Here is a 21,676-nt window from a genome sequence, read left to right as displayed (position 1 = left end):
CGGGAGAAAATACCCCAGGACACCGTCGTCTCATTAGGAGCATGCCTCAACGTTGTAAGACATGCATACAAGTACTTGGGGGCCATACAAACTACTGAGTGCCATTTTGAGTTTCTGCAATGAAATTGCAGCAAATTTCCATCAAACAATGGGGCATCCTTACGTTCCTAACATTACCTAGTCCCTATCAGTATAAATATCCAGCAGGATATTTTTCCCCATTGAGATCTGATGTGTTTTCAAAGTGTTCCTTTAATTTTTTTAAGCAGTGTGTGTATGTATGTATGTATATGTGTATATATATATATATAGTGTTTTTCTTGCATTGGGAACAGGAGGGGACACAGTTCTGGCACATCCAGCTCTGAATGTATTTACTTGCAAGGGTTGATGGGTTGTGCTGGAAGGTCTATTGATGCTGGCTGCTGGGGGATCTATTGTCACTAGAGAGAATCCATTTTTGCATGGCGACCTATTGTTGCTGATGTGGATCTATTGTTGCTGGTGGGCAGTTGTTGCTGGAAGGGATCTACTGCTTAGGAGGGGTCTAACGATGCTGGCTGCTGGAGAGTCTGTTGATGATGGCTTCTGAGAGGTCTGTTGTTGCTGTAGGGGGTCTATTGTTGCTTGGGGGTGTCACGGAGCTGGTCCTTTCTTCCCCATCCTCCAGTTTGCTGGCTGCCACCCCCCACTCCTCAGCAGCCCCTCACTCTTCTGTCCCATCCATGGTGGGACTTCTAGTCCTCCGTGTCCCTGACACAGGCAGCCCTCAGCAGCCCCTCACCCCCCTGGCTTGCAGTATGGCCTCCTGCTGAAGGAATCCACAAACAGGCCATCTCCTCCCTTCCCCCTCATGCACAAATTCCTGAGCTCCCTGGACAGGACCCGTTGCCATGGTAACCCGACAGGAAGTATCAGGTTACCAGCTCAATACTTGAGAGCAGGAAAACCCCCGTGTGTGTTCTCCTGGCTGTGTGTGTGAGGGAAGGCTGTGCTGAGTGCCAGCTTCTCTCAGCCGACCATTCCCCAACCATCCCCCGTCCTCCTCCTCATCTCCCGGACTGTCTGTGCTGCTGGATCCTCTCCTGTGTGGGGTGAACTCTCTGCTGCCTGGATATATTCCCTGCCTGGACTTACCTCTTGTTCCCTGTGAGCCTGCAGGCTGGATATCTTCCCTGCCTGGACTTACCTCCTTGTTCCCTGTGAGCCTGCGGCTGGACATTTTCCCTATCTGGATTGAACTCTTTGTTGCCTGTGAGCCGAACGGACTTAACCCTTCCCTGCCTGGAGCTGCCTGTGTGGACTGTAACCCTCTGTGCCCAGCTCCCTGCATCCAGTAAGTGGACTAACCCCGTGCTGCCCAAAAGACTGAACCCTGTGGATTACAATACCCCCTGTTGTTCCATAATTCCTTCCAAAGAACTGTACTGTGTTGCTGTGTCTGGTGTGGATCTGCGGACTAAAGGAACTGTTGTCTGTGCCCCAAAAACCTCCCCAATAAAAGCATGTTGGGTTCCATGCAATCTGTCTCTGTGTGCTCTCTGGTTCTCTTGACAGGGGGGTATTTTGTTATGGTGGTCCATTGTTGCTAGAAAATCTTTTGTTGCTGGGGGGGGGGGGGGTGTATCTATTGCTGCTGGCTGCGGGGAAACTACTTTATAGCTTGTCTTGTTATCATTAACCGCTTTCCTGCCGCCCTATAGCAGAAATACTGCTACAGCGTTGCAGGGGTACGCAAAATCACATATATATATATATATAATATATGTATATATAATATATGTGATTTTGCATTTCCGGGTAGGGGGCGCGCACCGTTGGCGGCTTCACCTGTCGATCACTGAGTCCCGGCCAGTGATTCCCCTCCGGCACCTGGCAATTACTGTGTATCACGGAGAGGGGAAGTATGTAAACAATATAGATCTCTCCCGTCAGCTCCTGCACACTGCTTTGTATGGCTCTGCTATGCAGTAAAGCTTACACACACCACACAGTTAGCCCTCATGCACACTGGACATTTTGATAACGCTGGTAACGTTAGCGGTTTCAAGTCACGTTAAAAAGTGAGTTTTTCAGCGTTTAGCTGCGTTTTGCGGCGTTTTCCTGTGTCTTTCCGCATTTTTTTGTGGTATTTATTTTTTTAGTCAAAAAAAGTCCAAAAACACCAGTTTACCACTTTTTTCATCTTTAGAACATTTTTTTTTCAGCCAAAAATTGTTGATTACAGTCTGTGTGCATAGACACATAGGATAACATGCTGGAGGGGTTTACTGGCTGTAGAAAAAAACGTCAAAAGCCAAAAACAGCCGCTGGAAAAACATTAAGTGTGCATGAGGACTAAAACAGCACACAGTTAACCCTTTGATCTGCCCAGATGCTAACCCCTTCCTGCCCAGTGTCATTAGTACAGTATCGGTGCTTTTTATTAGCACTGATCACTGCACTGGTGTCACTGGGGACATCAGTGACAGTTAGTTCCCCCCAGTGTCAGAATGTCCACCGCAATCCTGCTAAAAGTCGCCATTACTAGTATAAAAAAAAAAGAAAATTCCAATATATAGACCGCCATTTGTAGATGCTATAAATTTCATGTAAACCAATTAATTTACACGTATTGGGATTTTTTTTCAGCAAAGACATATAGAAGAATACATTTTGGCCTAAATTTATAATTAAATGTGTGTGTATATATATATAGATATATTGCATAGCTATAGGTTGATATGTATTTGTCATGTCTGTACTTATTGTTTGTCATAATTAAATTTTCTACCAACCTCCTTTTCTGTTTTTTTTGTGTTTTCATTTTCAATCAATAGCAAACAATTCAGTAAATCGCAGCGTTTCCTTTTTTTTTTTTCTTCTAAACGTCCATGTAGCCATAAACACAAACAGGATCACCCAGAGCCCTGTCATGTATCACAATGTATCCTGAGTTCCAGTGAGAGGATTTCCTTGCCTCCTCAGTGACGTGCACTGGCACACAGTCGGATCATTCGGAGCACCTCAGTCGGTAATAGGTTAACCCCGTGTCCCTTCCTGCGGTACCCAGCGCTCAGACAGACCTCAACTGCGCATGTGTGCAGCATCCTTTCTGCTCCTCTAAGCCCCGTAGGGATGCACTGACGTTGCAGCACATCCCTCCAACCTCCCCCCTTTTAAAGCTGAGCGCTGGAGCCAAGAAGGAGACATGAGGATAGAGTGAGTGGGAGCAGGCACAGTCCTCCCCACTTCACCCACCCACCTATCACCTTTCAGCCTAGCCCGTGTCTATACCAGTGAGGAATCTGTAGCAGGGAGCAGAGGCAGTTGTACCACGCAGCAATGCAGACATCCATGGAGTTAAAGAAATCCATCTCTGCCACCTTGGAGACAGAGAAGCCAATGAAGAGCTATGGAGCAGTGGAGGAAACTGACTGGAAGGCAGGGGGGCTGGGGAGAAGTAAGTACGGCTTCTTGTATACACAGGTCTGTTCGGAATACATAGGAGCAGCCTGAAAGCCTTGATTCTGTTTAATCAGCACTGGCTCTGCAATGACTGTTCATTATGTGTGCACTGTATGATTTCATTGCACATGGGATTTGTGGGCACACAAGCAGTGGAGGGATTGCTGGGGCTGATCTGCTTTGGTTTTGTCTGTTGCAATCAATAGTTAATATTGATTTATTCTGGATGTGGGGACCATATGAGTACTGCTAGACATTTGTGTTTTTTTTATTTAATTTGGAATAATGCACAAAAGATGGTTTGTATTGGCAGGTGTAAAATTTGATCAACCATAAATTCTGTCAATCTTTTACATCAGGCAGGTTACTGTGACTGACAGCTATTTATAAACAAAAGATGAATGCATTTATTCTTTTTCATTTCCTTGTACAAAGCTGGGCTTTATTTGATCACTACTAAATAAATATCATACCAAAAAAAATAAATAATAAAAAATGTATGCCATTTTCATCAAATGGTAAATCTTTTGTACCGAACATTTTTATTTTTAGGCTAAGCATTTGTATTGTTACATTTAGTTTAAAGTAGTATTAAACACTAGATTTTCAGCCTAACACATTAAGCACAGTAAAATAAACATTTCCCGGTAAACTATCTGTTAAAATTCTTACTCTTGCAGTGTACAACTTTTAATGCTGTTGGCTTCTGCTCTCTGAGTGGTGCTTCCCAGAACTTCAGATCTTTACAGGAAATAGTTAAAGCTGAACTTTGGGTATGGCTTTTGTTTTATAGTTACAGTATATAGGTTCAGCTTGGACCACTGCAGGTGTGCATGTGCCATACTTGGCCCATCCCTGTGGAAGCTGTAAATCTCTTTACTGGACACGGCTAGTTGGCTTCCAGTTTCCTTGCCGAGCGGTTACCCTGCTGCACAGTGAACACAGGTGGTTGTTCGCTCACTCACATGGTGTGGGAACCATTTTCTCAATAAATGCAAAGTGTTCACTGATTGGACAAGATGGAGATCTTGGCATCATTTCCCCATCTCTTCACCTTGTTCTATCAGAGAACACCTTGCATTCATTGAGAAAAATGCAAAACGTTCTGTGAATGGTGACCCAGGAGATAGCAGCAATCACTGTAGTAACAGAGATTTCTAGTTTCCACAGGAATTGGACAGGTGTGGCATGCAACTCTGCAAGAAAAGCCATGCCTAAATTTCAGTTTTACCAGTGGACAGTGCAGTCTCTGGCCAGTCTGTTAGCTTGGAGAAAGGAAGGGAAGGAGGAGCAGGAGTGCCTTGCCATTCTATGCTATGAGCTGCGTGATTCCATAGATGCTCACAGTGTAGGTAGACATAACCTCTAGTTCCTGTTTGCAAGGGTCATGCCATAGGATGCTGCAAGAGAAAAGAGCTACTCAGAAACTGGATATATAGGGCAGTGGTCATGGCTCTAGCTTAAACAGGAACATAGGCAAGGATTAAAAGATGAAGAAGCTGCATACTCAGTTAGTGAATAAATCAGCTGCTGAAAGTGCTGAAAAAAGGTTCAATATCACTTTTAATCATCAGTTTCTAATATCTCGCAGGAACTCTGCTGGGGAGATTGCTGCTCTTGAGTTCCCAGGTCTGCACACCTGCAGAGGGTGGTTCCACTTTTCATTTTGTTTTTTTTAAATTTATTTTCTATATGGAGAATGAAAGGAGATGTCAGGACAAAACAAAAAAGTGGGCATCTACAATTTCCAGGTGGAAGTTTTGCAGGGATTTCTTAATATTGGAGCATCCAAGTCAAATAGGATGTCAAGGGCTGACTCAACTAAATGGCACCTATAGCTAACATATCACTTTTGGGTAGACTGACCCTTTCATAATTAGTTCCATGATCCCGAAATATGTCGAGAAAAGCATCCCTATTCATTCTTTTGTGGCAAGTCCAGTTCAAACCAGTACAATAATAACAGATACTGTATAGAGAGTACACATAAAGGTGGTTTCCAGTCAAAACTGAAAATCATATCTTGAGATGTATATGGGGAGTATAGACCACTGGTGCCTTGTGTGTTTTTTGTTTGTTTTTTTAATTCAGGCATAGCTGTAATGCGCCAATTTCCCTTTTTCAGTAAAAGGGTGATCCTGGAATGAACCTGCTTGTGATGTTAAAACATGCCGATACTTTGCAGTGTGATGAATGATGAAAGTATCGGTACTCTGTTTTGGCAAGTACTTGACTGAAAGTATCGGTACTCATACTCTCCAATAAAAAAGGATATCCGTACATCCCTAATTATTATTATTATTCAGGATTTATATAGCGCCATAGGAATCAGAGGGCCCTGCTCATTAGAGTGAACAATCTAAAAGGGAGGGTCAAGTGATACAAAAGGTAATAACTTTGGAGGATGAGCTTACATAGTTACATACATAGTTAGTCACACGAAATGCGTCAGGAGGAGCCTTGCCGCACTGAGGTCACGCCACTGAGGCCGCATTGAAGGCCGGCGGCCATCTTAACTGCTCTGTAAGCTTACATCTATGCCTTATTGCATACCTCAAATTTCTTGCCAATACTTTAATAAAAAGACTACACTATCCGAATACTTTCATTTTGTGGTTTGTTCATGAGCCATTCAAGGTGGACCACTATCCTTTTATCAACTAACTTCTATGGTGGAGATGCATAAGAGGAGCTGTCTCTATATGCTGTGACGGTCTGGTGTGCCTTTCCTGTGTGCTGTGTGTGTACCAGCGGAGCCCCCTGTCCCCGCCAGAACCCTGATGACCACCAGTGTTTCCTCGGATATTATTACATACGCATTAATATAATCCCTTATCACTGAAGTCACGAGCACGGAAATTTGACGCATCACTTTATGGACTATGTGTAATTCAAGATTCAAAATTGAGAACAATAAAAAGTGTCAGTGTTGGAATACAGTGTTCATGTATTCTATGCAACAGCTACATCAGTACTCAGCAGAGATATATTCTTCATCCAATAGATCAGTGGTTCTCAACCTTCCTAATGCCGCGACCCTTTAATACAGTTCCTTATGTTGTGGTGACCCCCAACCATAATTATTTTCGTTGCCACTTCATAACTGTAATATTGCAGTGGGAGGAGTAGTGCCACATCATTGGTGTCAGTGGGAGGAGTAGTGCCACATCACTGATGTCAGTGGGAGGAATAGTGTCCCATCGTTGGTATCAGTGGGAGGAATAGTGTCTCATCATTGGTATCAGTGGGAGGAATAGTGTCCCATTGTTGGTATCCGTGGGAGGAATAGTGCCACATCATTGGTGTCAGTGGGAGGATAGTGCCCCATCGTTGGAATCAGTGGGAGGGGGGGGAATAGTGCCCCATGTTTGGTGTCAGTGGGGGGGGGAATAGTGCCCCATGGTTGGTGTCAGTGGGGGGGGGATAGTGGCCCATGGTTGGTGTCAGTGGGGGGGAATAGTGTCCCATCGTTGGTGTCAGTGCGGGGAGGAATAGTGCCCCATCGTTGGTGTCAGTGGGGGGAGGAATAGTGCCCCATCGTTGGTGTCAGTGGGGGGGAAATAGTGCCCCATCATTGGTGTCAGTGGGAGGAATAGTGCCCCATCATTGGTATTAGTGAAACCGATGATGGGGCACTATTCCTCCCACTGACACCAATGATACTTACCTTGCTGACCCCTGCTCCAGCCTGGGCTCGCTCCCTCCCTCTCCCATCTACAGTCAGCATACCTGGCTGCAGCAGCACCATCTGCACGATACAGACACTGTCAGCTGTCTTCCTTCTCTGGCCGCTCTCCTCTTCACTCACTCCAGCAGCTCCCTCACTCGATCTTCTTTGATCTTTGCGTTGCCACTCAGCTCCTCCTCTTCAAGCTCCACCTCCTCGCCGGTGATTGGCCACCTGTGTGCCTCTCCTGAGCTACAGTTCTGGCGGCCAATCACCGGCGAGGAGGTGGAGCTGTTGAGTGATCCTGGGGTGTGGCCAGATGAGAGGGGCGACATGTCATCCCACCCACACATCACCTGGAGATGGATAGAGGAGCGGTGTCTTGGTTTCTAAGACCAACGGAAATACAGTATGTGTTTTTCAATGGTCTTAGGTGACCCCTGTGAAATGGTCGTTCGACACCCAAAGGGGTCACGACCCACAGGTTGAGAACCGCTGATCTAAAGCATCTAAATGCATGTAAACACATCTAAAGTCACCTAAGAGCCAAGCAGTTGAAAGTTTTTTTCATTAAAATGGCCAACTTTTCTGCAATAGAGAAAAGCATTTGCAAAATCCCCAGTGTGCATGAAGCCTTACACTTTCTCTCCATCCTTATACAGTATATTTTATCTGAAGCATAGAGTTAACCTAGGGTTAGCAATAACAGCATGTCTATTAAGATAAACATGCTGTACAATATACACTCATCGGCCACTTTATTAGGAATTTTTTAGGAAGAAAGGGGATTTAAGTGACTTTGAACGTGTCGTGGTTGTTGGTGCCAGACAGGCTGGTCTGAATATTTCAAAAAGTGCTGATCTATTAGGACTTTCACACACAACCATCTCTAGCATTTAAAAAGAATGGTCCAAAAAAGAGAAAATATCAAGTGAGCGGCAGTTGTATGGATGAAAATGCGTTGTTGATGTCAGAGGTCAGAAGAGAATGTGTAGGCTGGTTCGAGATGATAGAAAAGCAATAGTAACTCAAATAACCACTTGGTACAATCAGGGTATGCAGAATACCATCTCGAAAGTACAGCATGTCAAACCTTGAAGTAGATGGGCTACAGTAGAAGAAGACACACTGGGTGCCACTCCTGTCAGCTACGAACAGGGCACAGAGGCTACAATTCATACAGGCTCACCAAAATTGGACAATAGAAGATTGGAAAAAAGTCGCCTGGTCTGATGAGTCTCGATTTCAGTTGCGACATTCAGATGGTAGGGTCAGAATTTGGTGTAATCAACATGAAAGCATGGATCCATCCTTTCATGTAGCAATGGTTCAGGCTGGTGGTGGTGGTGCAATGGTGTGGGGGGTATTTTCTTGGCACACTTAGTACCAATTGAGCATTGTTGCTGACCATGTCTATCCCTTACTACAGTGTACCCATCTTCTGATGGCTACTTCCAGCAGCATAATGCACCATGTCACAAAGCTCAAATCATCTCAAACTGGTTTCTTGAACATGACAATGAGTTCACTTTACACCAATGGCCTCCGCAGTCATCAGATCTCAATCCAATAGAGCACCTTTATGTAGCGCTACCCTTGCCTTCCTCTGGATCAACTGTGGGTATAGGATTATAACTTTTTTTTTTTATTTTAATGGTTGAACTGGATGGGCTTTTGTCTTTTTTCAGCCAGACTAACAATGTAATAATGCAATCCCGAAATAGCCGCTTGTATGTTTTCCACGGGCTCCCAATTATTCACCTCGCAGCAACGCACAGTTTATTTCTGCAGCCAAATACACTCACACACTCTTCCACTCCTTGTCTTTAATGACCAGTCTAGGGGATTTTTTGTTTTTGGAGTTTATTGTAGAACTGGGGATAGGGATGGGGAATTGTAGTAAGATATTCCAAAATCAGAACTATTCGCACCAAGGACATCTAGCTGATCTCTTAGTTGAACACTTATGAAGTCTTGGCTGACAGTAGATAGCAGACTTCCTTGTAACATATATCATCAAGCAGTTTTAGGAGTGAGCAGAGTCCCTTTAGCAGTAGTAGTAGTTACAGCGCTGATCTCCTCAGGTATAAGCCAGTTACGACAGACTGCAACAGCAGTAGCAACACTTGGACAAGCTCTTCAGAACACTAGCCAGTGTTCCCTTGTTCCAGACCCAAGCCGACTATCAAACACCAGGGGAAGTAGCAAGCACACAGTGTCCCCAAATTCCTCAATGTCAGTACTCACAAGGCCCAAGGATAGAATCAATAGACACATATAGGATGCAGCGCTGAGAAGTATTAAATCATGTTAGACGTAATAAATTATTGTTAAGGTATAGCATCAAAACTTAAGTCCTTAATAAATTCAATATGGTGCAACGTGACAATGGTGATAAATTCAATATGAAGATAGTGACTTCCGTGGCTGTCGTGGCTTGTGGAGAATAAATGTATATTGCACTAACCAGATAGCACAAATGATTGTGCGTTGGAGTATATAAGACCTACTCCACAGTGCTCAGGAATTGGGAACTCTGCATAGGGATGAAGTCGTCAGGTAGGAATTAGCCACCAGGTGTCATCCATCCAGGACAGGTTACCACTCTCCAATATCACCACATCAAGCAGACCAGGTTTAGCAGTATCCAGCAGTATTGGTCTTGGCCACCAGGGGGATCCCACATTGGAGCACGGATCCAATGCAAAAAAGCACCTTAGGTGAAGGGGGCTCAGAGATGCCAAAAAATGAGCCCAGAAGAGAGAAAACTCCAATAGTATAGTATTTTAATGATCCAAATGGGATAATATCAGAGAATAAATACAAAAAACAGGAAAACACCTACATGACAGAAATCCAATATGGCTGCCTTTGATAAAGTGTTATGACACGAAACGCATTAGGGAGTTGCTCCCAATCACTATTCACCCACCGCATGGCCCTATTCATGTTAAGGCAGCCATATTGGATTTCTGTCATGTAAGTGTTTTCCTGTTTTTTGTATTTATTCTCTGATATTATCCCATTTGGATCATTAAAATAATATACTATTGGAGTTCTCTCTTCTGGGCTCATTTTCTTGGCATCTCTGAGCCCCCTTCCCCTAAGGTGCTTTTTTTAAGCAGAATACCACACTGTATTTACCTGACAGTCTCTCTGGTAAGCAAAGAAATACAGCTATGCTTCACTTAACTGTACACATCCTAGCACCTAACTAGGAGGGTGCTACATTTGGGATGTGGTGGAATGGGAAATTCACATCGTGGATGTGCAGCTGACAAACCTGCACATCTGCGTGATGCTATCATGTGAATATGGACCAAAATCTCTGAGGAATGTTTCCAACACTATGCCACGAAGAATTAAGGCAGTTCTGAAGGCAAAAGGGGGTCCACCCCGGTACTAAGATTAAGATTAATTTATTGTCAGTGTGAATAAATTTCACAACGAAATTACAAACAATGAGTACTAGCAAGGTGTATCGGTGGACGGTGAGTATACATCAACACAGTGTGATTAGTCCAGGCCAAAATATTTATCTTTTCTACATAAAATGACATTTACTTTATAAACAAGACAGAAACTTACCTGCTTTTCTAGGCACTTGTTATTTAATTTTTGGTTTTCTGCCATGGGTGTTATTGTAAATCTTTTTTCCATTGGTCTTTTCACTTTATGTAACATTTAAATTACACCATCCTGTATCTTAAATGTTGGAAGTTTTAGTTTTGTTGACCCATGCTGACTTGGTTGTGTGGGAAGATGATGAAAAAGAATGACTAGTGAAGAGTTAATGCGTTTCTGCTACATATTTGATCAGGCTATTTTAAGGAATTCTTTGATTCCAGAACATGTAGAGCAGTGAGTCATTCGGATAAGCAATAATATGCACTAACTTTAATGTGTTACTGTGAAATTTTATACCATCAACAGAGATGAGTGAATAATTGAAAATCTGCACTGCCAGTGTTTCAGCAGTTTGGGACACTATTATTCATTCTGCTGGGGAAACCCTGTCCCCAAATGCCATCACAGCCCTAATAAAAATGTACTGCACTTCCTCATAGCACCGAATAGGAAATTATGCTACTTCTGTTTTGTGTTTCTGTTGACACAGGTTGTGGAATTCCTCATCTCAGAGCAAAACGACTGACTCTAAATACCTCTAATCACCAACTTTAACAAAACATACTAGTGAACTTTAAAAGTGAACCACCAACTTATCAGTATGGCATTAAAGCAATTAGCCAGCTAACAGTGATGTTTCAGTTTTGCCTAGATACTGACAAGTTGGATCACCCATAAACCTCTTACTTCTCGCCAGGACATGATGAAAAAAACATCTGCACTTCCAAACCATTTACTTATGGCACTTGGGGAGGGGGCGGGGGATGTCAGTCTTCCATTTTAATTCTTTCTTTTTCTTTACATAAAAAGAGATAGAAAATGAATAAGGGTCAGTATGACATCTCTAGCCTGTGGGATAAAAAGAGAAATGCAAACAAATTCCTCCATCCATTGCATACGGTGCAGATGGACAAATCTCCCACTGTGTGTACTTGTATTTTCATAGCTAGACCTGCCAGCTGTCAAAATACCCAAACATCCCATTGGATGCAGCTGCTTCTTAGCCAACTTTTTTCTGGCCAACTCCTTTGATTTTTGAAATGAGGAATATCAATTGGTAGGGTGCTGATGGGGTCACCAACTGAGCAAATATCAGCTGGTTGCTCAGGAACAGGCTGAAATTTGTACAGTGTATGACCTGCTTTAGACCAAAATTTGGAACTTCACTGGGATACTTTTCTAAAGGATATAAAAATGCAAAAGGTAATTCAGCTTAACAACATCTACCCAGAACCAAAGTTATGTTTCATGGATGCAGTTTTGGAGTGTTTATTCTGGAGTAGAGTTAATCTAATCATAATGTGTGGTGTTTAGTTCCTTTTAGGATCCTGCAGGAGATGTATTTATTTTCCTAAATGGAAAAAGAAAAGGGTATCCATAGAAATCATGTTCTATGTTATATACAGTATTGTTTATTATTACAGGTACTTGTATAGTGCTATCAATTTACATATCACTTTACATATACATATTATACATTCACAACAGTCCCTAACCCTCAAGGGGCATACAATCTAAGGTCCCTAACTCACAATTTTTGTTTTTTAGCCTTTTGGGCTTGTGTAGGCAGGTACTGTTAATGAACACTGAGTTTTGTATTCACACTATTCATCAACAATATATATATTACACAGTGCTACTAAAATGCATGCTTACAATGAAAACACAAAATGCAGCAGGGGCTGTTTGACCTGTTTTGCCTGCATTGAGAACAAATCTCAACAGGACCTAATTCCAAAGAATTTCAATCCACTCTACACGGTTAAAGTAAATGGAAAGCTACAGAATTTTGTTTAAAGTGTACTTCAAATACACATCAAGCACAGAAAAACAAAGCCAGTCTACAAAAGCTCTTATAGAGGAGAAATTTCAGTGTTCTTTAAACATTACAGCTCTACCGAACCCATGAAACATTGCACAGCTATACAGTATATAGGCACTATGCTTTTAATCTCAAAGCTGATTTTTAATGCAAGCTGACATTTATGTTACTTTTTCACAGATATGAACATCCTTCATTCTTTTGCATTTTGCCATCCTCCCTATAGCAGAAGTACTGCTACAGGGCGGCATGGCTTCACAAAATCACGTATACATACATGATTTGCATTTCCGGGTAGAGGTCACGTGCACTGCCCTACCTGCGCCGCTATTGGCGACTGGGGATGTCAATCACCAGGTCCTGGCCAGTGATTCCCGGCCGGCACTTGGTGATCATCAGCAAAGCTGACGGGAGAGACCCGTGTCCTGTCAGCATGGACATGCTGCTTTATATCTTTCTTCACAGCAGAGAGATACAAAGCAGCATGTCTCCCAAGTAAAACAGCACACAATGTAAAACACACACAGCACACAGTTAACCCTTCGATCGCTCCAGATGTTAACCCCTTCCTGCCCAGTGTCATTAGTACAGAGTCAATGCTTTTTATTATCACTGATCACTGTATTAGTGTCACTGGAGATGTCAGTGGCCATTAGTCAGTTCCCACCCAGTGTCAGAATGCCTGTTGCAGTCCCGCAGTCCCTAAGTTGCTGATCGCCACCATTACTAGTATAAAAAATTTTTTCAAAAATTCCAGTATATATACCGTTATTTGTGGACTCCATAACTTTCACATAAACCAATTAATATACAATTATTGGGATTTTTTTTTAGCAAAGACTTGTAGCAGAATACATTTTGGCCTAAATTTCTGAAGAAATTTTATTTTAAATTTTTTTTATTTGATATGTTTTATAGCAAAAAATCTAAATAAATTCATATGCATATAAATGTATCAACAAACATAATTCATATACATATAAGTTTATCAACAAACGCAATCCAAATTCATATTACATATTGGGTGTAAATTATATAAATACAATTAAAAGTCCCCAGAAATGTGTCAGGCGGAGTCTTCTTGTGATGTCAGCTTGTGCATGGTGACATCACAAGAAGACTCCGCCTGACACATTTCTGGGGACTTTTAATTGTATTTATATCATTTACACCCAATATGTAATAGGGATTTGGATTAGGTTTGTTGATACATGTACATTTGTGTTCAAAATAATAGCAGTGTGTTGAAAAAAGTGAATAAAGCTCAAAATCCTTCTAATAGCTTTTATTTCCATACACACAAATACATTGGGAACACTAAACATTCTATTCCAAATCAAAACATGAAGAAAAATATATAAAATTTGTGTTGTTCCTCTAAAAAAAAATGAAGAAAGGTGAATATTAGACTGTTCAAAAAAATAGCAGTGTTTGTATTCTTCTTTACAAACTCAAACATTCACTATATAAACTGAAAAATGTTTGAAGATTTTGCTTTCCTTTGAATCTCTTAATTAATATTTAGTTGTATAAGCACTGTTTCTGAGAACTGCTGTACATCTGTGTTGCATGAAGTCAACCAACATCTGGCACCTGTGAACAGGTATTCCAGCCCAGGATGATTGGACTACATTCCACAGTTCTTCTCTATTTCTTGGTTTTGCCTCAGAAACTGCATTTTTGATGTCACCCACAAGTTTTCTATTGGATTAAGATATGGGGATTGGGCTGGCCACTCTATAACGTCAATCTTCTTGGTCTGGAACCAAGATGTTGCACGTTTACCGGTGTGTTTGGGGTCGTTGTCTTGTTGGAACACCCATTTCAAGGGCATTTCCTCTTCAGCATAAGGCAGCATGACCTCTTCAAGTATTCGGATGTATTCAAACTGATCCATGATCCCTGGTATGCGATAAATAGGCCCAACACTGCAGTATGAGAAACATCCCCATATCATGATGCTTCTGCAACCATGCTTCACTGTCTTCACAGTGTACTGTGGCTTAAATTCAGTGTTTGGGGGTCGTCTGACAAACTGTCTCTGGCCACTAGACCCAAAAAGAACAATCTTACATTCATCACTCCACAAAATGTTGCGCCATTTCTCTTTAGGCCAGTCAATGTGCTCTTTGGCAATTGTAACCTCTTCAGCACATCTTTTTTTCAACAGTGGGACTTTGCGGGGCTTCTTGCAGATAGCTTGGCTTCACATAGGCGTCTTCTAATTGTAACAGTACTCACAGGTAACTTTAGACCTTCTTTGATCTTCCTGGAGCTGATTGTTGGCTGAGTCCTTGCCATTTTGGCTATTCTTCTATCCATTCGAATGGTAGTTTTTCCCTTTCTTCCATGTCTTTCAGGTTTTGGTTGCCATTTTAAAGCATTGGCGATCATTTTACCTCGGCAGCCTATCATTTTCTGCACTTCTTTATATGTTTTCCCCTCTCCAATCAACTTTCTAATCAAGGTAGTCTGTTCTTCTGAACAATGTCTGGAACGACCCATTTTCCTCAGAATTTCAGAGAGAAATGCACTGTAACCAGCATGTACAACATTTGCTGCCTTCCTTCCTTAAATAAGGGCAATAATTGCCACCTGTTTTTCAAAGAATGAATGACCTCACTAATAGAACGCCACACTGCTATTATTTTGAACATGCCCCTTTCAATTAGTGATTCAATTACACAGAATCAGCAGCATGCATGTCATAACTGTTGGGTCTGTTGGATTTCTATTACTCTACTACACCTGCTAGTAAATTATTTGCCATGTAGAAATATAATTTCTACCAAAAACAGTGATTGATCAGGTTAGTGATGTCTGACTGCTATTATTTTGAACACAACTGTATATGTACAGTATATGAATTTATTTTGTACATATTTTTATTGATTTATTATATTAACCTCTTGCCGTCCGCGTGCTGTTTATAAACGGCAGGGCGGTGGCAGTCCAGGGGCGGGTTGCCGTTCATAAACGGCACCCGCCTTTTCTAGCTGTGCGCGCTCCCTGGGAGCGCGCAACACTGCGATCCGGTGCCCGCTGTGTCCTCCGGACACAGTGAAACACCGATCGTCGGACGGGACCTCTGTACGAGGTCCCGATCATGTGATCACTGATTGGCGAATCAGTGATCACATGCAAAGTAGTAAGCAAGATGTCACTTGTGACATCATTGCTTACTACGTGTGAAATCTGTGAATGATCACAGAGGTCACATGGTACAAGGCTATTCACAACAGCCTTGTACCATGTGACAAGCTGTGACCAATCACAGCTCACTCAGTACTTCTCAATGACTGCAAGAATGCAGACAGAGAGAAAGAGAAATGATTGCTTTTACATCCTATATGGGTGTAAAAGCAATCAGTGTTAAAAAAAAAAAAATCTTCATCACCCCCCACAAGTAGTACAGTGTCACCATGGTGACACTGTACTGCTAGGGTGACAGTATGTAAAAAAAAAAAATGTTTAAAAATTATAATTTTTGGTTATAAACTAATTTGGATTTTTTTTTTTTACTAAAAAAATAACAGAATAAATTTTGGCCAAGATTTATGATGAAATATTATTTATTTGCAAAATTTTATAAAAAAAAACTTTTTTTCAAAATTTTTGGACTTTTCATTTACATAGTAAAAAAAATAAAAATCCCAGCGGTGAATAAATACCACCAAAATAAAGCTTTATCTGTCTCAAAAAAATGGTAAAAAATTCATATGGGTACAGTATTGCATGACCGCGCAATTGTCATTCAAAGTGTGATAGCGCTGAAAGCTGAAAATTGCCCTGGACAGGAGGTGGTTAAAACTGTCTTTTACCATACCCCTTTAAGCCACATCCAGTATTCAATGCAATGTAGCCACGCACACTTTTTGCTTTTGCAGCATGTCATCTTTACCAGCCTGCCCCTCTTTCCAAAGTACTAATATCTGGAGTTGTGTGCATGTACTCTAGCAATGGCTGCACATCACTGCTGAGGCAGGGTACCAGATAGTAGCAAAGGTGGAATGTGCCTATGCAGTATGCAACAGCTTGGCTGCTTACAGTCTTCATCTGATGTAGGTAAAGTGCCTGAGCAAGGACTTTCATGGTAGGATTGTTTTCAGGAAAGCTGCAAATTGCTGACCTATAATGTAAGGGAGCTTTGCTCCCCTCAGAGGGTTTGGCTCTGGCAGGAACTGCACCTGGCTCCTGATATTTTATCGATTCAGGAAATGCATTTGACTGCCTCATTCACCCTTTGCCTGCCCTTGATGGTGTTTTGACCAGTGGTACCACGGTTTTTCATCCATCCCTAAAGCCAGAAGGGTCTCCATTGCCATAAGTAAAACCTGCCCGTTTTTTCTGTTATCTGTTCAATCTGACTCTGAGGGTAGGTTTTTGTTTCTCAAGGGAATGAGTCATGTTCAGAAGCATACCTTTGCTGCTATATACAGTATGCCCCGCATACATGGACAGTTGATTTTTATCTGTTACTCTTCCAAGAAGGCATGGTATTTCCAAGAAGGCATGGTATTGCTAGGGGGTGATTTTAATGGGATGTTGGACCCTAGCTTAGATTCCTCCTTGGTAAAAACTCCCCTCTCATATAGAGCCCTGAAACATATTAAGAAACTGTTCCGTGAGTTACATCATGTTGATAGCTGGAGGGCTACACATGCCAGAGTAAAGGATTTCACCTATTCTAAAATACATGACACATAGACCCTGATTTACTATTGTGCCTAGGCACATATCTGTGGGCTAACGTCTACCTTTTAATAGCGACCGTCTACTTTTAGACTGCAAAGGCATTTACTAAAGAGAAGCGTCAACAAGTAGACTCCAAATCGAATTTACTAACGAGGCACAGATCAGGAATCAGACTCAAAAAGCAGACTTGCTAAGAAGCACATCTAACACCATGAAAAATCACTGCAGAGACATGTTCACATTGAAATTTGCTTTGCCAAATATCAGGACTTCACTTTAAACAATATCAATATCAAAAAAATGTTAAAATGTGTAAAAAAATTTTTTTAAAGCAAGTTGTCACAATGAAGAACTAGATGCTTTTCCAGTGTCTATGGCCGGATATAACTGAGCATGTGCAGAACACATTTTAGACGTCTTCTGTGGGCGCTTTCTTTTTAGACCCTGTTCAATGGTAAATCTCTGTGTGGAATCCACTGACAGCCGGCACTCGATCTCGTCTACTGTGTTTAACAAACAGCACTAGGCATATTTTTATGTATTCTAATTTGATTTCCTTAGTTCTATTGATTCTATTTTTCTAGAATCAATAGATTCTATTTTTCGCTCCCGACGGAGGCTCACCAGTCTTATGCAGTGAGCCGGGGTGATGTGGGGGGGTGGGATCTGGGGGCCCCCTTGTTAAAGGGGACTTCCAGATTCTGATAAGCCCCCCGCCCGCAGACCCCCATCAACCACCGGCCAGGGTTGTGGGGAAGAGGCCCTTGTTCCCCCCTGCGCCAAAGCACCCCCCCATGTTGAGGGCATGTGGCCTGGTATGGATCGGGGGGGGGGGGGGGGTGCTCGCTCGTCCTCCCCTTTCCTGACCTGCCGGGCTGCATGCTCGGATAAGGGTCTGGTATGGATTTTGGTTGGAACCCCACGCTGTTTTTTTTTTTATTTCGGCGTGGAGTTACCCCTTAATATCCATACCAGACCCGAAGGACTTGGTATGGATGGGAGGGAGGACCCCACACTGTTGTTTTTTTTTTTTATGGTGCTGGTTTTTAAATGTAATTCTGGCTTTTTTGGTCTTCACTATAGCTCAGAAATTCAGCTGTCACTTCCCCTGGCTCAAAGAGAAAGTTTTGTTTGAGTTTATTTCCTTAAAGGTAACAAGTAGAGATGAGCGAATCGAAGTAGCCGAAGTGGAATTCGAGTCGAATATCGGAAAAATTTCCGAAAAATAGCCTACTTCGGACGCGCGAATCGAAATTTTTCCGAAAATGGCGGCGGACATGTGCGGCGACGGAGCGGGGATGTCTGGGAAGGCGCGCAGACAAGGCGCGCTGACCCATAATGCATTCCTCAATGACATGTGATCGCATCAGCCAATCAGCAGCAAGCCAGCCAGCACTGTGTAATGGTCGAGCTATACATAGCGGCCATTTTGGAATTCTTCATTTGCCTGCAGTCATTGAACAGAGGCAGACCGCTCTGTATTAGGGACAGAGTTAGGGCCACAGAAACGATACTTGGGGACAGAGAAACGTTACTTAGGGACAGAGAACCATTACTCAGGGACACAGAATTGTTAATGAGGGCCACAGAATCGTTACTTAGGGACAAAGAAACGCTAGTTAGGGCCACAGAATTCTTACTCAGGGACAGACAGAATTGTTACTGAGTGCCAGAGAATTGTTACTTAGGGCCACAGAAACGTTATTAGGGCCACAGAATTGTTACTCAGGGACAGACAGAATTGTTACTGAGTGCCAGAGAATTGTTACTTAGGGCCACAGAAACTTTAGTTAGGGCCACAGAATTGTTACTCAGGGACAGACACAGAATTGTTACTGAGGGCCACAGAACTGTTACTTAGGGCCACAGAAACGTTATTAGGGCCACAGAATTGTTACTCAGGGACAGACAGAATTGTTACTGAGTGCCAGAGAATTGTTACTTAGGGCCACAGAAACTTTAGTTAGGGCCACAGAATTGTTACTCAGGGACAGACACAGAATTGTTACTGAGGGCCACAGAACTGTTACTTAGGGCCACAGAAACTTTAGTTAGGGCCACAGAATTGTTACTCAGGGACAGACACAGAATTGTTACTGAGGGCCACAGAACTGTTACTTAGGGCCACAGAATTGTTACTCGCACAGACACAGAATTGTTACTCAGGGACACAGAATTGTTACTGAGGGCCACAGAACCGTTACTTAGGGCCACAGAATTGTTACTCGCACAGACACAGAATTGTTACACAGGGACACAGAATTGTTACTGAGGGCCACAGAACCGTTACTTAGGGCCACAGAATTGTTACTCAGGGACACAGAATTGTTACTGAGGGCCACAGAACTGTTACTTAGGGCCACAGAATTGTTACTCGCACAGACACAGAATTGTTACTCAGGGACACAGAACTGTTACTGAGGGCCACAGAACTGTTACTTAGGGCCACAGAATTGTTACTCGCACAGACACAGAATTGTTACTCAGGGACACAGAATTGTTACTGAGGGCCACAGAACCGTTACTTAGGGCCACATAAACGTTAATCAGGGACACAGAATTGTTACTGAGGGCCACAGAACCGTTACTTAGGGCCACAGAATTGTTACTCAGGGACACAGAATCGTTTAATTAAAGAGTATGTCAGACAACATGCAGAGGAGTGGCAGAGGAGGCAATGTTTTAGGAGCGAGCAGACGTGGCAGCAGAGGAAGGGGTCGAGGCAGCACTATTCGCAGCCAGAGGCTAGTGCTCCCGGTGTCATTCAGTACAGTGAGGAAGAGCTAACAGAGGGCGGTCAGGAACGGGGGGAGATATCCGCCTCTTCAGCAGCCAGGCGAAGAAGTAGTGGCGAGGAGAGTGGCTCGGTAGCCGGTGTAGAGACAGGTCTGTCTCCTGACCCACACGCAGCCGAGGGGGCTAGTAGTGAGGCGGAGACCCTAATTGATGATGATGAGGCTGATCGCACTTGGCAGCCTCGTCGTCATCAGGCTATTGCTTCCGCATCATCAGGAGAAGAGGGTGGCAGCTTGGCAGCGAGCAAAACAGTCGGTGGGTTGTCTCCATCGCCACACTCTGCCATGTGCCACTTTCAGGTCTCCTCACACACTGCTGGTGTGTTGAATTTTTTGACATAGGGTGCTGGCAGATTACGGGCCTCCCATAGCTGCTTCCAGGCCCCTAATCTGCCATGGGCCCCTATACCGCCTCCTCATGCTGCTGCCAGGTCCACAGTCTCTCATGCCATGTGCCACTTTCAGGTCTCCTCACACTGCTGGTGTGTTGAATTTTTTGACATAGGGTGCTGGCAGATTATGGGCCTCCTATAGCTGCTGCCAGGCCCCTAATCTGCCATGGGCCCCTATATACCGCCTCCTCATGCTGCTGCCAAGTCCAGAGTCTCTCATGGGTCCCTGTACGGCCTCCCATTGCTGCTGTCTCCATCGCCACACTCTGCCATGTGCCACTTTCAGGTCTCCTCACACACTGCTGGTGTGTTGAATTTTTTGACATAGGGTGCTGGCAGATTACGGGCCTCCCATAGCTGCTGCCAGGCCCCTAATCTGCCATGGGCCCCTATACCGCCTCCTCATGCTGCTGCCAGGTCCACAGTCTCTCATGCCATGTGCCACTTTCAGGTCTCCTCACACTGCTGGTGTGTTGAATTTTTTGACATAGGGTGCTGGCAGATTACGGGCCTCCCATAGCTGCTGCCAGGCCCCTAATCTGCCATGGGCCCCTATATACCGCCTCCTCATGCTGCTGCCAGGTCCAGAGTCTGTCATGGGTCCCTGTACGGCCTCCCATTGCTGCTGTCTCCATCGCCACACTCTGCCATGTGCCACTTTCAGGTCTCCTCACACACTGCTGGTGTGTTGAATTTTTTGACATAGGGTGCTGGCAGATTACGGGCCTCCCATAGCTGCTGCCAGGCCCCTAATCTGCCATGGGCCCCTATACCGCCTCCTCATGCTGCTGCCAAGTCCAGAGTCTGTCATGGGTCCCTGTACGGCCTCCCATTGCTGCTGTCTCCATCGCCACACTCTGCCATGTGCCACATTCAGGTCTCTTCACACTGCTGGTGTGTTGAATTTTTTGACATAGGGTGCTGGCAGATTACGGGCCTCCTATAGCTGCTGCCAGGCCCCTAATCTGCCATGGGCCCCTATACCGCCTCCTCATGCTGCTGCCAGGTCCAGGCGAACGTAGTCACACAGGGGAGGAACTTCTCAGTGTAATGAACAGAGAAATCGACAGATGGCTGTCTCCGCGCAAACTGAAAATCGGAACCATGTTGACCGACAACGGAAAGAACATGGTGTCTGCTCTGCGTCAAGGAAGGTTGTGCCATGCGCCATGCATGGCTCACGTGTTCAATCTGGTTGTCAAGCGGTTCCTAAAATCCACCATCCCACTGC

General features: G+C 43.6%; 1 protein-coding gene across 2 annotated transcripts in view; it reads left to right on the top strand.

Moving 5' to 3' along the window:
- The first annotated feature begins 3,107 nt into the window (after positions 1-3,107).
- Positions 3,108-21,676, top strand: part of BMERB1 (bMERB domain containing 1) — a 455,721-nt gene continuing 437,152 nt past the window's right edge. Inside the window, exon 1 of one of the 2 annotated variants that reach the window (XM_089679100.1) lies at positions 3,108-3,442. In XM_089679100.1, the coding sequence (XP_089535226.1) occupies positions 3,325-3,442 (118 nt within the window). In that variant the 5' untranslated portion in view covers positions 3,108-3,324. The remainder of the gene's footprint in view (positions 3,443-21,676) is intronic. The other variant, XM_089679099.1, reaches the window with a different exon arrangement.

Source organism: Staurois parvus, unplaced genomic scaffold (assembly GCF_062004578.1).
Source record: "Staurois parvus isolate SC_StPar_1 unplaced genomic scaffold, SC_StPar_1.0 ptg000217l, whole genome shotgun sequence".
Classification (NCBI taxonomy): domain Eukaryota; kingdom Metazoa; phylum Chordata; class Amphibia; order Anura; family Ranidae; genus Staurois; species Staurois parvus.
The sequence above is the reverse complement of the archived record's forward strand: the minus strand, read 5'-3'. Positions and strand labels throughout refer to the sequence as shown.